The sequence below is a fragment of the Chlorocebus sabaeus genome, chromosome 17, assembly GCF_047675955.1.
Source record: "Chlorocebus sabaeus isolate Y175 chromosome 17, mChlSab1.0.hap1, whole genome shotgun sequence".
NCBI classification, from domain to species: Eukaryota; Metazoa; Chordata; class Mammalia; order Primates; family Cercopithecidae; genus Chlorocebus; species Chlorocebus sabaeus.
The window spans coordinates 73,139,227-73,156,002 of record NC_132920.1 but is presented as its reverse complement, the minus strand read 5'-3'; the positions used below and the strand labels follow the sequence as shown (position 1 = coordinate 73,156,002).

The 16,776-nt window shown below is 42.2% G+C and overlaps 1 protein-coding gene across 2 annotated transcripts in view; it reads right to left on the bottom strand.

The window, feature by feature from the left end:
- Positions 1 to 592: 592 nt before the first annotated feature.
- MTO1 (mitochondrial tRNA translation optimization 1) overlaps positions 593 to 16,776 on the bottom strand; it is a 38,564-nt gene continuing 22,380 nt past the window's right edge. For both annotated transcript variants that reach the window (XM_008013486.3, XM_008013487.3), the window contains exons 10-12: positions 7,006 to 7,124; positions 4,458 to 4,618; positions 593 to 1,435 (exon numbers count right to left, since the gene is read on the bottom strand). In XM_008013486.3, coding sequence (XP_008011677.3) covers positions 1,274 to 1,435; positions 4,458 to 4,618; positions 7,006 to 7,124 — 442 coding nt within the window. In that variant the 3' untranslated portion in view covers positions 593 to 1,273. The remainder of the gene's footprint in view (positions 1,436 to 4,457; positions 4,619 to 7,005; positions 7,125 to 16,776) is intronic.

Below are 16,776 nucleotides of genomic sequence, written 5' to 3'. Positions count from 1 at the left end.
TCATCCCTTAGTCTATTCAGAATGGTTGAGGCATCTGAGGTATCTGAGTCAAAAGACCCAGCTGATTATCCCACTCTAACCCCTGTGTCGGCATACCACTGAAGTACTAGAGAGGAAGAGGGGTACTAGCACTGTTCTGTTTTTTTCTGTCATTCTGACTTAAAAACAGGGAAACGCCACTCACCAGTTACTATGGATCTGTCTTCACTGTTAAGAAAAGATGGCCATGACAGTTTCTTAAGAAAATATTTTGATGGTATGATATAAAATCACTAACGTTACTTAATTCTCCCATAACTAGGTCACCAAATAAGTATCCACATTGCGGATAATAGGAAACAATGGTGATTTCCAATCTTTCTATTTTACAGGGCTTTCATTAATGTTCAAAACAATTACCAGTGAGGATTTCCTGAAGAAGTACAGATTTCTGTCAACTTTCACCCTACATTCTATATTTCAATAGTATTAGCTGAATGATTCTGGATAGTTTTATATAATCTCAAGTCTTTAGTCTTGAGAATTTAAGGGCTTTGATATTGTTTCCTAGCCTAGTATAACCAAGCAAAAGATTACTAACTCTCAAAACAAATTGAATGATAAGACTTTTAATTTGGTAGACTTAACAGGCAAAGTCCCTATGAGTAGGCAAATCTGCATGTTGAGTTTTTTTCCAGGTTTAGTTTTAGGTTCACTATTTCTCTCTTTGATGAACACTGCACAAAGTTATTGTATTAGAGCTCCTTAAAGAAAGAATACAAATTGTTGGCCGGGCGCGGTGGCTCAAGCCTGTAATCCCAGCACTTTGGGAGGCCGAGACGGGCGGATCACGAGGTCAGGAGATCGAGACCAACCTGGCTAACACGGTGAAACCCCGTCTCTACTAAAAAATACAAAAAATTAGCCGGGCGTGGTGGCGGGCGCCTGTAGTCCCAATCACTTAGGAGGCTGAGGCAGGAGAATGGCGTAAACCCGGGAGGCAGAGGTTGCAGTGAGCTGAGATCCGGCCATTGCACTCCAGCCCGGGCAACAGAGCGAGACTCCGTCTCAAAAAAAAAAAAAAAAAAAAAAGAATACAAATTGTTTACAACTAGTTTTATCATATACACAAAAAAGCACAATTATAATTTCTATCCCATTCGTAAATTAATGGCAAACCCACAGTAACCTAATAAAGCTATTTTAACATGTGCTAAATAATTCTTTTATCTATACTCTTGTATATTGATCAAATGATTTACATGCTCTTTAAAAATCTTTGACGAATTGAAAGCTATAACTGTCTCTCTTGAAGTCTATCTGCATCACGTAAGCATTGATCAGTCTTGAGTGATTCATTCATAGCTGCCTGTCTTTGTCGAGTGGTCTTCACAAATCTCAGCAGATTGATGATGGCAGCAGGTGTTACTCCAGGTATACGACTAGCAGCCCCGATCTAAGAATCAATACCACAAGAGAAATGTAAGTGAGCTATGCTATATCAGATCAAATCTATTTTCCTCCAAATAACAATCTGTATAGTATAGTTTATACAATATTTTCTTAATTATTATTTTGATGTATTATCAATGTATTACTTCATAAAGTAGATAAAAGAAATATTATTTTGTCTTCATTTTACAAATGGGAAACTGAGGCACAGGAATGTTAAAATAGCTTGTGTAAGATCACATAACTAATAGATGTTAGAGTATCTACTTTTTCTTCCCATTAAACTAAGAAAAACTGTAATCAAGTTCCTTTCTTCAAATATAGGTCCACAGTCCCTTATTTGAAATTCCTGAGGCCAGTCTGGGCAAAATAGTGGGACTCTGTGTCTACAAAAAATAAAAAAAAATTAGGTTAGCATAGTGGTGCACACTTGTAGTACTAGCCACTCAGAAAACAAAGGTGGGAGGATAGCTTGAGCCTGGGAGGTTGAGAATGCAGTGAGCTGTGATCATGCCACTGCACTCCAGCCTGGGTGACAGAGTAAGCCCCTCTCTCAAAAAAATAAAAAGAAATGAAATCCTTGAGGCCTATGTTTTTGCAATAAGATATATATAATCCTTGAGGCTGTATATAACGTAACAGCCTCAATAGTATGTGGGGCAAGCACCCCACATTTTAAATCCTATTAATACTTCTGCAGTGTATTTTTACAGTGAAAGGTATGAATATTCACTCTAAACAGTATAAAGACCATATAGCCTCATGTGAACTGAACTCAGTTTTGCTACCAAATGAGCTTGTGCAAACTTCTGCCAGAGCCTTTTGTATTACGGAATTGTGGGTAAGGGGTTCTGAACTCCTGTGACCAGTGCTGTTCAGCTGAACTTTCTGTGATGATGGAAATCTTCTATAACATGTGCACTGCAATAATGTGGTGTCCAGTATGGTTGCCACTAGTCATATGTGGCTACTGGGCACTCGAAATGTGACTAGTAAGACTGAAGAGCTAAATTTTACATTTTATTTAATTTTTTCTTTTTCTTTTCTTTTTTTTTTGAGACAGGGTCTCACTCTGTCACCCAGGCTGGGGTGTAGTGGTACAATCATGACTTGCTGCAGCCTCTACCTCCTGGGCTCAAGTGATCCTCCCACCTCAGCCTCCCAAGTAGCTGGGACTATAGGTGCGTGCCACTGCACCTGGCCTATTTAATTTTAATTAATGTAAATAACCACAATTGGTGAGTGGCTATCATGTTGGGCAGTGTGGCAGTGTAGCCTATGATTATCCATACAAACATAACCTGAAATCAATAGGAAAGGACAGTGTTATAAAATTTAAGGCTTATTTTCCTGGTTTCCATGATGACTGTTGCTAAGAATACCATGTTATATTAATGAAATCACTCCTCCCTGTAAAAATAGTTTTTTTCAAATTTTCCTACAGTCTGTACTTTTGTAATATGCCCCTTTATTTTATGAACCACTACTAAAAAAAAAAAAAAAAAAAGCCCATTACACCGTGACACACCATCAACTTTTGAGATATTAAAGATGCAATTGGCCAGGCGCTGTGGCTCACACCTGTAATCCCAGGACTTTGAGAGGCCAAGGCGGATAGATCCTGAGGTCGGGAGATCGAGTCCATCCCGGCCAATATGGTGAAACCCTGTCTCTGCTAAAAATTAAAAAAAAAAAATTAGCCACGTGTGGTGGCGCATGCCTGTAGTCCCAGCTACTTGGGAGGCTGAGGTAGGGGAATCGCTTGAACCCAGGAGGCAGAGGTTGCAGTGAGCCAAGACTGTTCCACTGCACTCCAGCTTGGTGACAGAGTGAGACTCCATTTAAAAAAAAAAAAAAGTAGGCCGGGCGCGGTGGCTCACGCCTGTAATCCCAGCACTTTGGGAGGCCGAGACGGGCGGATCACAAGGTCAGGAGATCGAGACCATCCTGGCGAACACGGTGAAACCCCGTCTCTACTAAAAAAATACAAAAAACTAGCCGGGCGAGGTGGCGGGCGCCTGTAGTCCCAGCTACTCGGGAGGCTGAGGCAGGAGAATGGCGTAAACCCGGGAGGCGGAGCTTGTAGTGAGCCGAGTTCGTGCCACTGCACTCCAGCCTGGGCGACAGAGCAAAGACTCCGTCTCAAAAAAAAAAAAAAAAAAAAAAAGATGCAATTTTAGAGATGTTAAAATGTGGAGAAAAGTGTATCTCAGAATCAGTAAGTAAAGTTTATCAGTCTTTAAACATTTATTAGAAGCCCAATACTAATTACTATATAGTAAATTAAAGGTTTATTTGTTTACACAAAGGCACATGCATACACCCTTTCACAATCAGTCTGAAGCATGTGGTGGGGGTACTCTTTGGCTCCCCTCTTTCTCCCATTAGTTCCCAAGGCAACACTATGGAACTCCTAGGGAGGACTCCAAGTAGTGACTTGAAAACCACTAATATGAGTTATATTTTAACCTAGTATGGTTTCCTTTAAGCCATACACGTGTACTATCTTGCATAGTTTGCACTGATGCTTTATCACGTGGTTGGGACTAGAGAATAGTTCCAATCAAACCAATTCTTGACTTCCAGTTATTTAATTAAAGTTAAGCTTTATCATCTCTCATACAGACATACCAACATCTGTCTTAGAAACATAAGAAATGTTTCTTATGTTCTTAGAAACATAAGAAAAAAATTTGAGGTCAAGTTTTTTTTTTTTTTTTGAGACAAGGTCTTGCTCTGTTGCCCAGGCTGGAGTGCAGTGGTGTGATCATGGCTCACTGCAGCCTCAGTGTCTTGCGCTCAGGTATCCTCCACCTCAGCCTCCCGAGTAGCTGGCACTGCAGGTGCATGCCACCATGCCCAGCTAATTTTTGTATTTTTGTACAGATGGGGTCTTGCTGTGTTGCCCAGGCTAGAAGTTTCTTATTATTAAGTAAAATGTTATACAGCCATTGTAACCCCAGGTTTAAAAAAGCACTGCATCTTTATCTATAACTTGTTTCTATTCTCCTGCCTATTTTTCTTACCGTCTGCGGACGACTAAAATGTAGTTTCTCTCGAACTTCATGGGACAAAGACACATCCCTGATAGTCAAATAATCTATGTCTTTTGGCAGTTGGAGAGCTTCATCTTGCTGAACTCCCTTTATTTCTTGTAGCTGATGGAACAACACCGATTCATAAGTGGCTGGTGAACAAAATCAGAATCATGTTATAATACCCAGATTATATTATACTAACAACTTACATTCATGTAGCCTCTTACAATTTATAAAAAGCTTTTGTGTACATCATCTCATTCAACATTCACTTCATGAGATGGGTTGGGTAGGTGTTCCCTTTTACATAGGAGGAAACTGAAGCTAAGATAAATGGAGTGTCTTGCATATTAACTACAACATTCTGTCTAGTAGTTTAGTGCATGTCCTTTTCAAATATCTGGAAAACTAAAAGTAAAAAAAAGAATTTGTGGCCAGGCATGGTGGCTTACACCTGTAATACTAACACTTTTGGAGGCTGAGGCGGGCAGACTGTCTGAGCTCAGGAGATCGAGACCAGCATGGGGAACATGGTGAAACGCCATCTCTACTAAAAATACAAAAAATTAGCTGGGCGTGGTGGCATCCACATGTAATCCCAGCTACTCGGGAGGCTAAGACAGGAGAATCGCTTGAACCCAGGAGGTGGAGAGTGCAGTGAGCCGATATAGCGCTATTGCACTCCAGCCTGGGCAACAGAGCGAGACTCCGTCTCAGAAAAAAGAAAAGGCTGACTGCAACCTCCGCCTCCTGGGTGCAAGCAATTCTCCTGCCTCAGCCTCCCGAGTAGCTGGGATTATAGGTGCCCACCACCATGCTCGGCTAATTTTTTTGTATTTTTAGTAGAGATGGGGTTTCACCATGTTGGCCAGGTTAGTCTCGAACTCCTGACCTCAGATGATCTGCCCACCTCAGCCTCCCAAAGTGCTGGGATTACAGGCGTAAGCCACTATGCTCAGCTTCAGTATTTTCATAATAAAAATTTTCATTATGGAAAACTTTAAAAAATGCAGAGCAACTACCAAAGACACCTGTGGCTTTGATGGTCTATAAACTGATAAAGAGTATTGATACAAAGTAAATCTTTGTCAGTGGTAAAGTATTTCAGTATACCGTCAAAGCCAAAGGTAGTATTATTTTTCTCATTATTAAAACATTAGGTGGGGAGAGTATAAAAAGGAAGTTCAGAGTTAAAATATATATATATATAAATATATACACTGGGTACAGTGGCTCACACCTGTAATCCCAGCACTTTGGGAGGTCGAGGCAGGCGGATCACCTGAGGTCAGGAGTTTGAGACCAGCCTAGCCAATGTGATGAAACCCTGTCTCAACTAAAAATACAAAAATTTGCTGGGCCCAGTGGTGGGGCCCTGGTAGCAGGTGCCTGTAATCTTAGCTACTTGGGAGGCTGAGGCAGGAGAATCGCTTGAACCTGGGAGGTGCAGGTTGCAGTGAGCCAAGATCGCACTATTACACTCCAGCCTGGGCAACAAGAGTGAAACTCCGTCTCAAAAAAAAAAAAAAAAAACCACACACACACATATATATATACATATTCATATATATGCACATTTCAAATAAGTGGTACTATGGAGCCCTCCTATAAAAAATATTTATTTTTGGCCAGGCACAGTGGCTCATGCCTGTAATCCCTGCACTTTGGGAGGCTGAGGTGGACGGATCACCTGAGGCCAGGAGTTCCAGACCGGCCTGGCCAACTTGGTGAAACCCCGTGTCCACTAAAAATACAAAAAATTAGCCAGGCGTGGTGGTGCATGCCTGTAACCCCAGCTACTAAGGAGGCTGAGAAAGGAGAATCGCTTGAGGTTGCAATGAGCCAAGATCATGCCACTGCACCCCAGCCTGGGCAACAAGAAGGAAACTCCATCTCAAAAAAAAAAAAAAAAAATACACACACACATACATATATACATTTATTTTTAGGAGGACTCTGCAGTACCACTTATTTGAAAGGTGCACATAGATCACCTGAAAAGCATGTTTAAATATAGATTCTCAGTGGGTCTCAGGTGAAGCCTGAGAGTCTGTATTTCCCTTTTTTTTTTTTTTTTTTTTCGAGATGGAGTCTGGCTCTGTCACCCAGGCTGGAGTGCAGTGGCACAATCTTGGCTCACTGCAAGCTCCGCCTCCTGGGTTCACGTCATTCTCCTGACTCAGCCTTCCGAGTAGCTGGCACTACAGGCACCTGCCATCACGCCGGCTAATTTTTCTATTTTTAGTAGAGACGGGGTTTCACCGTGTTAGCCAGGATCGTCTCGATCTCCTGATGTTGTGATCCATCCGCCTCGGCCTCCCAAAGTGCTGGGATTACAGATGTGAGCCACCATGCCCAGCCAAGATTCTGTATTTCTAACAAGCTTGCAGGTATTGCAATGCTGTTAGCTCAGGACCACACTTTTGAAGAGCACAGAAGTTAACACTATGCTGGTTCAACAGTAATAATGAATCTGTTGTCTATTCTTAATTTGCACAAATGATAAAGGTATGTTAAGTCAAAAATTAATTTCTACCTTCTATTTTCAGTCTTTCAGCCAGCTCTCTACATTTAGTATACTTCTTCAAGGGCTCTGGAACAGCCTTGGCTAATGAATCCATGTCAACTTCCTCATACTTCAGAACATCGAGAGCTCTGCAAATATACGAAAGTTTCATTAACATAAGGATGCATGTCATATAAGGCAGATCAAGAAAAAGATTTTTTGAAATAATACCAAATCTCGGAATAAATACCAAAAGATTATTTCTCTTTTTTTTTTTTTTTGAGATGGAGTCTTGCTCTCTCGCCCAGACTGGAGTGCAGTGGTACAATCTTGGCTCACTGCAATCTCCACCTGCTGGGTTCAAGCAATTCTCCTGCCTCAGCCTCCCTAGTAGCTGGGACTATAGGCATGGGTCACCATGCCCGGCTAATTTTTTGTATTTTTCGTAGAGGCGGGGTTTCACCATGCTGGCCAGGCTGGTCTTGAACTCCTGACCTCGTGATCCGCCTGCCTCAGCCTCCCAAAGTGCTGGGATTACAGGTATGAGCCACTGCACGCAGCCCCAGAAGATTATTTCTAAGTATAGTGAGCAAATGCAGCAGCATCTGCTAAACAGTAGGACCTCAATAAGACGTATTATTTGATTCTCCCCAACTCCTTATCAGGAGAATTAAGTTGCTGGTAAGGGTTGCATCACTGTAATCCATTTGTCTTTCCTTTCATATAGAATATCATCTCATAACAAGGATTTCACTGAATTCCCTAAGCATTGGAATGTACTTTACATCTATGCCATGTTAAGTCCTACAGTCCTGTGAATTAGTCATCCTTTAGCATGGTAGGAACCATGACAGGGATCTCCTGCTTTCTTTTACAGAACTCCCTAAGCAAGAACAAGAGGCCACTATGTGCATGTTTTAAGTCTCTGCAAAATAAACTGATAAAAATGATATAGGGGTTCATAAGTCTTTTTCTTTTCTTTTTTCTTTTTTTTTTTTTTGTAGAGACAGGGTTTTGTCATGTTGCCCGGGCGATCTGCCTACCTCGGCCTCCCAAAGTGCCAGGGTTACATGAGTGGGCTACTGTGCTTGGCCGGTTCATAAATATTCTGTCTGATATATATTTTTTTTTCTCCTAATTTGGTATAATCTACATGTCAACTTTTACCACATGGAAATTTTTGATAGTCACTTCTCAGTTCTACTTCTACTACCCACTCTGGATGGGCTAAAGCCTCCATGGCCAATGCCTTACCTTTCCTTGGGAGAGGAGAACAATGTATGCAGATAGTGGGGATAATTACCAAAATTCCCAGGCAACTTACCTAGGCCAACAAAAGAACATGCCTAAGTATTAATGTACATAGATCCACTGAGATTTCCAATAACTTAATTCGTTGGCACTTGTTGAGATCAAACTAGTGAGCAAAACTTCAGCTATGTTTAGTCTTCAGAAGTGCTGGTGCTCGTATGACCACTTTAATCCCTTTTATACTGATCTCAGGTCTCCCCTCTTGATATTACAAAGCCCCCACCCCCAACTTGACCCAGACCCTCTCCTAAAATGGACCTAGCTAGGTCACTTATTGCTCTGTTAATTATTACTTACTTCACTTATATATGCCTTTATTTAGTTGTAATTTATTTAAAAGGTTATTGCCATGGCATTTTTTTTTTTTTTTTTTTTTAGAAATAGAAAATTTCATCCTAAAATTTATATGGAATCACAAGGGACCCCAAATAATCAAAACAATTTTGAAAAAAGAACATGGTTAGAGGCCTTACACTTCCTGATTTCAAACATATTACAAAGCTACAGTAATTAAAACAGCATGGTACTGGCACAAAGACAGATATATAGACCAGTGGAATAGAAAACCCAGAAACAGAAAATTGGCTAGCCATATGTAGAAAGCTGAAACTGGATCCCTTCCTTACACCTGATACACAAATTAATTCAAGATGGATTAAAGACTTAAATGTTAGACCTAAAACCATAAAAACCCTAGAAGAAAACCTAGGCAATACCATTCAGGACACAGGCATGGGGAAGGACTTCATGACTAAAATACCAAAAGCAATGGCAACAAAAGCCAAAATTGACAAATGGGATCTAATTAAACTAGAGCTTCTGTACAGCAAAAGAAACTACTATCAGAGTGAACAGGCAACCTACAGAATGGGAGAAAATTTTTACAATCTACCCATCTGAAAAAGGGCTAATATCTAGAATCTATAAAGAACTTAAACAAATTTACAAGAAAAAAATCAAACAATCCCATCGAGAAGTGGGCAAAGGATACGAACAGACACTTCTCAAAAGAAGACATTTATGCAGCCAACAGACACATGAAAAAATGCTCATCATCACTGGCCATCAGAGAAATGCAAATCAAAACCACAATGAGGTACCATCTCACACCAGTTAGAATGGCGATTATTAAAAAGTCAGGAAACAACAGGTGCTGGAGAGGATGTGGAGAAATAGGAACACTTTCACACTGTTGGTGGGACTGTAAACTAGTTCAACCATTGTCGAAAACAGTGTGGTGATTCCTCAAGAATCTAGAACTAGAAATACCATTTGACCCAGCCATCCCATTACTGGGTATATACCCAAAGGATTATAAATCATGCTGCTATAAAGACACATGCATACATATGTTTATTGCAGCACTATTCACAATAGCAAAGACTTGGAACCAACCCAAATGTCCATCAATGATAGACTGGATTAAGAAAATGTGGCACATATACACCATGGAATACTATGCAGCCATAAAAAAGGATGAGTTCATGAACTCCCTTTGTAGGGACATGGATGGAGCTGGAAACCATCATTCTGAGCAAACTATCGCAAGGACAGGAAACTAAACACCGCATGTTCTCACTCATAGGTGGGAAGTGAACAATGAGAACACTTGGACACAGGGTGGGGAGCATCACACACCAGGGCCTGCTGTGGAGTTGGAGGAGTGGAGAGGGATAGCATTAGGAGATATACCACTAATGTAAATGTCAAGTTAACGGGTGCAGCACACCAACATGGCACAAGTATACATATATAACAAACCTGCATGTTGTGCACATGTACCCTAGAACTTAATTAAAAAAAAAAAAAGAAAGAAAACCCAGAAATAAACCCTCACTATATAATCGAATGATTTTGACAAGCTACCAAGACCACCCAATGGGGGAAGAACAGTCTCTTCAACAAATAATGTTGAGAAAGCTGGATATCCAAGTAGCAAAAGAATGAAGTTGGACCCTTACCTTATGTCATATACAAAAATCAATACCATATGGATTAAAGACCTAAGGAAAGGCCTTAAGCTATAAAACTTCTAGAAGAAAACATAGGAAAAGCTTTATGACATTAGCTTTGCCAGTGATTTCTTGGTTGACACCAAAAGCAAAAGTAGACAAATGGAACTACATCCAATTTCGTGTTTTTTTGTTTTGTTTTGTTTTGTTTTGTTTTAGACGGAGTCTTGCTCTGTCACCCAGGCTGGAGTGCAGTGGCATGATCTCTGCTCAATGCAACCTCCATCTCCCAGGTTCAAGCGATTCTTGTGCTTCAGCCCCCTCAGCAGCTGGGACTACAGACATGTGCCACCATGTGTGGCTAATTTGTTTTTTTTGTTTTTTTGTGTTTGTTTTTTGTATTTTTAGTAGAGATGGGGTTTCGCCACACTGGCCAGGCTGGTCTCAAACTCCTGACCTCTGGTGATCTGCTTGCCTCAGCCTCCCAAGTGCTGGAATTACAGGCACAAGCTACCGTGCCCAGCCTACATTAAATTTTTAAAAAATGTACATCAAAGGACAAAAACAACAGAGTGAAAACACAATCCACAGAATGAGAGAAAATACTTGCAAATCATGTATCTGAAATGGGGCTAATATCCAGAATATATAAAGAACTACAATTCGGCCGGGCACGGTGGCTCAAGCCTGTAATCCCAGCACTTTGGGAGGCCGAGACAGGCGGATCACAAGGTCAGGAGATCGAGACCAGCCTGACTAACACGGTGAAACCCCGTCTCTACTAAAAAAATCCAAAAAAAAAAACTAGCCGGGCGAGGTGGTGGGCGCCTGTAGTCCCAGCTACTCAGAAGGCTGAGGCAGGAGAATGGCGTAGACCCGGGAAGCGGAGCTTGCAGTGAGCTGAGATCCGGCCACTGCACTCCAGCCTGGGTGACAGAGCAAAGACTCCGTCTCAAAAAAAAAAAAAAAAAAGAACTACAATTCAACTATAAAAAAATCTGGCGAGGCATGGTGACTACGTCTGTAATCCTAGTGCTTTGGGAGGCCGAGGTGGGAGAGTTAATTGTGGCCAGGAGTTCAAGACCAACCTTGGCAACACAGCAAGATCTTGTCTCTACAAGAAATAAAAATCTAGCTGGATGTGGTGGTGTGCACCTGTGGTCCTAGCTACTTGTGAGGCTAAGGTGGGAGGATCACCTGAGTCCTGGAGCTTAAGGCTGCAGTGAGCTATGACTGTACCACTGCACTCTACCCTGGGTGATAGAGGAAGACCCTGTCTCTAGGAAAAAAAAACTAAACTGATTTAAAAAATGGGCAAAGAATTTGAATAGATAATTCTCCAATGATATAAAAACAGCTAACAAGCACATGAAAAGATGCTCAACATCCACTAATCATCAGAGAAATAAAATCAAAGCCACAATGAAATATCACCTCATATCCATTAGGGTGACTACTATCAAAAAACAGAAGATGACAACTGTTGGTGAGTATGTGGAGAAATGAGAAATCTTGTGCAATGTTAAAGGGATTGTAAAATGATGCGATCACAGTGGAAAACAGTTCCTCAAAAAATTAAAACTAGAACTACTGCCAGGTATGGTGGTGTGAGCCTGTAGTCCCAGCTACTCGGGAGGCTGAGGCGGGAGGACAGCTTGAGCCCAGGAGTTCTGGGATGCAGTGTGCTACGCTAATTGGGTATCCACACTAAGTTCAGCATCAATATGGTGACCTCTCAGGAGCGAAGGATTACCAGGTTGCCTAGGAAGGGGTGAGCCAGCCCAGGTCAGCCAAAATTCCTGTGCTGATTAGCAGTGGGATCTGTGCCTGTGAAAAGCTACTGGACTCCAGCCTGGGCAACATAGTGAGACTCTGTCTCTGAAAAAAAAAAAAAAAAAACTGAGGAAAAAACCCCCACAAAGACCTAGAACTACCATACGATGCTGCAATTCCACTTCTGGGTACACATTCAAAAAAACTGAAAGCAGGGGTCAGGTGTGTGGTGGGTCATGCCTGTAATCCCAGCACTTTGGGAGGCCAAGGCAGGTGGTCAGGAGTTCGAGACCAGCCTAGCCAACATGGCAAAACCCCATCTTTACTAAAAATACAAAAAGTAGCCAGGTATGGTGGTGGGTGCCTGTAATCCCAGCTACTTGGGAGGCTGAGGCACAAGAATAGCTTGAACCCGGGGACGAAGGTTGCAGTGAGCAGAAATTGCGCCACTCCAACCTGAATGACAGAGTGAGACTGTCTCAAAAAAAAAAAAAAAAAAATTGAAAGCAGGGTCTTGAAGATATCTTTGTATACCCATGTTCATAGCAGCACTAACATGTACATTAACATTTACATTTACAATAAGGTGAAAGCAACTTAAGTGTCCATCAACAGATGAATAGATAAACACAATGTGGTATATACATAAATTGATTTTAAAAATGGGCAAAAAAATGGATATGATTAAAAAAAAAAGGAATATCATTCAACCTTAAAAAGGAAGAAAATTCTGTGATGTTACAAGGTAGATGAACCTTGAAAACATTTATTATTATTATTATTGAGAATGGGTCTTGCTCTGTCACCCCGGCTGGAGGGTAGTGGCACAAACACAGCTTATTGCAGCTCGACTTCCTGGGCTCAAGGGATCCTCCCACCTCAGCCTCTCAAATAGCTGGGAAAACATGTGTACACCACCATTCCAGCTAATTTCTGGATTTTTTTTGTAGAGGTAGGGACCCACTATGTTCTCAACTTTGTCTCAAACTCCTGGGCTCAAGGGATCCTCCCACCTTAGCCTCCCAAAGTGCTGGGATTCCAGGCACAAGCCACCATGCCTGATCTAGAGGACATTATGTTACATGAAATAAGCCAGTCACAAAAACACATACTGTATGAGTCTCTGAGTCTTTTTTTTTTTTTTTTTTTTTGAGAGAAGCCTTGCTCTTGTCCCCCAGGTTTGAGTGCAATGGCTTGATCTCGGCTCACTGCAACCTCCGCTTCCTGGGTACAAACGATTCTCCTGCCTCTGCCTCCCAAGTAGCTGGGATTAAGGTGCCTGCCACCATGCCTGGCTAATTTTTGTATTTTTTAGTAGAGACGGGGTTTCACCATGTTGGCCAGGCTGGTCTCAAACTCCTGACCTTAGGTGATCTGCCCGCCTCGGCTTCCCAAAGTGCTGGAATTACAGGCATGAGCCACCGCGCCCGGCCACATACTGTATGATTCTACTTCTGAGTTATCTAAATCCATAGAAACAGAGTAGAATAGGGTTACCAGGGGCTAGGGGAAGGAGAGAAAGGGGGAGTTATTGTCTAATGGCTATAGTATTTGAGTTTTGCAAGATGAAAAAGTCCTGGAGATCTATTTTGCAACCATATGAATATACTTAAACTACTGAAATGTACACTTACAAATAGTTAAGATGGTAATTATGTTCTTCTTTTTTGGGGGGATTATGTCTGTAACCCCAGCACTTTGGGAGTCTGTAACCCCCAGCACTAGGAGGATCACCTGAGCCCCAGAATTCGAGATAGTTTTAAAATAATCTGTTCACAAGGCTTTGAGCTATTCTCAACTCCAAACTTCAAGACCTGCTTTGAATCAGGCCTAAGCCTCAGAGTACAGAGCTCTGGCAAAGAATGGGTAAGTTAGCATACTTCAACAAAGCCAGGAGGGAATTTCTGAGCTACCTACGACATCAACACATTTCCCCGTAATCCTGACGGGAAATGTGTGTATATGTGTTATGCATAGGTGCACATGTACATGCATTTGTGTATCTCTTCTGTTAAATGCCTGTTCAGAGTCAGGTTCAACTGGTCAGTGCTTGCTACATAGTCTGGCATGTATGCAGCAAGTGTATTTTTCACCAGATTTTAAAATCTTTTAAGGTTTATATGTCTGGGCATTGATCAAGTGAGTTCATTAAGAAAGGCTAAGGGCCGGGCGCGGTGGCTCAAGCCTGTAATCCCAGCACTTTGGGAGGCCGAGACGGGTGGATCACGAGGTCAGGAGATTGAGACCATCTTGGCGAACACAGTGAAACCCCATCTCTACTAAAAAATACAAAAAACTAGCCGGGCGAGGTGGCGGGCGCCTGTAGTCCCAGCTATAGGGAGGCTGAGGCAGGAGAATGGCGTGAACCCAGGAGGCGGAGCTTGCAGTGAGCTGAGATCCGGCCACTGCACTCCAGCCTGGGCGACAGAGCGAGACTCCATCTCAAAACAAAAAAAAAAAAAAAAAAAAAAAAGAAAGGCTAAGGCTGGGCACAGTGGCTCACACCTGTAATTCCGGCACTTTGGGAGGCCGAGGCAGGCAGATCACGAGGTAAGGAGATTGAGACCATCCTGGCTAACACGGTGAAACCCTGTCTCTACTAAAAATACAAACAAAAATTAGCCAGGCATGGTGGCAAGCGCCTCTAGTCCCAGTTACTCGGGAGGCTGAGGCAGGAGAATCACTTGAACCCAGGAGGCAGAGGTTGTAGTGAGCCAAGATCGCGCCACTGCACTCCAGCCTGGGTGACAGAGGGAGACTCTGTTTCAAAAAAAAAAAAAAAAGTCTAAGGGGTAGACTGCAAATATTCTCAAATCAAATATGTAGACTGATTCCTCCTGAAGGGAAATATGCCTGAATTAAAAAGGAATCTGGCCAAATTACCTTTTTAAACTTACCTTTTTAAAAAAATCCATCTAAACAAAATGGCTACTCGTGGGATTGGTATGCTAAAAACATAGGTGATACGTTTTCTTTGTTCATCATGTTATTCATCAGTTAGCATCTGAGACTTTTGAAAATGATCACTTCCCAAACTCTCAGTATTCCTCAATACGCATTAGTCACATTCAATGCAAGTTCCTATTATATGAATTAGCATAATATTTGTTATAAAAGAAAACATAGTGTTATATAAATTCTTTTTTTTTTTTTTTTTTTGATACAGAGACTCACTGTGTTACACAGGCTGGAGTGCAATGTTGTGATTTCGGCTCACTCCAACTTCTGCCTTCTAAGTTCAAGTGATTCTCCACCCTCAGCCTCCTGAATAGCTGGGATTACAGGTGTGCTTCACCACGCTCCGCTAATTTTTGTATTTTTAGTAGACACAGGATTTTGCCGTGTCTTGATTTCTGGCCTCAAGTGATCCGCCCACCTCAGCCTCCCAAAGTGCTGGGATTACAGGCATGAGCCACTATGCCTGGCCTGTGTTATAAATTCTTTGTCCAACTTTTGAAATACTGTGAACTCTCCTAAATTTAAACAAATGAATACACAGCTGGAGAAATAAGTCAATTTTAAACTGCTTACACTACAACCATTTCCTGGTGCCAGTTAGCTGGTAAACAAATATATCCACTGCTATAGTCTGAATGTTGGTGGTATCCCCCACTTAAATTCATATGTTGGAATTTATTTTATTTTTTTTATTTATTTATTTTTTTTTTTTTTGAGACGGAGTCTCGCTCTGTCGCCCAGGCTGGAGTGCAGTGGCCGGATCTCAGCTCACTGCAAGCTCCGCCTCCCGGGTTCACGCCATTCTCCTGCCTCCGCCTCCCGAGTAGCTGGGACTACAGGCGCCTGCCACCTCGCCCGGCTAGTTTTTTGTATTTTTTAGTAGAGACGGGGTTTCACCATGTTAACCAGGATGGTCTCGATCTCCTGACCTCGTGATCGGCCCGTCTCGGCCTCCCAAAGTGCTGGGATTACAGGCTTGAGCCACCGCGCCCGGCGATATGTTGGAATTTAATACTCAATATGATAGTTTTTAGAGGTGGGGCCCTTAGGAGGTGATCAGGGCATGAAGGTTCTGGCGCTCATAAGTGGGATTAGTGCCCCTATAAAAGAGGGTTGGGGAGTTTTTTGCCCTTTTGCCATGTGAGAACACAGCAAGAAGGCACCATCTTGGAAGTAAACAGCAAGCGCTCACCAGACACTTAATCTGCTGGTGCCTTGATCTTGGACTTCACAGTCTCCAAAACTGTCAGCAATAAATTACTGTTGTTTATAAATTATCCAGTCTAAGGTGTTTTGTTATAGCAGTCTGAATGGAGAAAGATGTCCACCATCCTTATTTGTGAATGAGGCTGTCATTTCTATGAATGAGATCCCCTGATATGGAGGATGATTATGCAAATTCTTCAAAACCTGCTGTTACTATTATTAAAAATCTGTTTCATTGGTGGTGCTAGTGCTTTGGGAAACCCTCATGAAAATAAAAACTTGGGCCAGGCATGGTGGCTCATGCCTGTAATCCCAGCACTTTGGGAGGCCAAGGCAGGTGGATCGCTTGAGGTCAGGAGTTCGAGACCAGCCTGGCCAACATGGTGAAACCCTGTCTCTACTAAAAATACAAAAATTAGCCAGGTGTGGTGGTGCACGCCTGTAATCCTAGCTACTCAGGAGGCTGAGGCAGGAGAATTGCTTGAATCCGGGAGGCGGAGGTTGCGGTGAGCCGAGATCATGCCATTGCACTCCTGACAGAGTAAGACTCCATCTCAAAAAAAAAATTAGCCAGATGTGGTGGCAGGCGCCTGTAATCCCA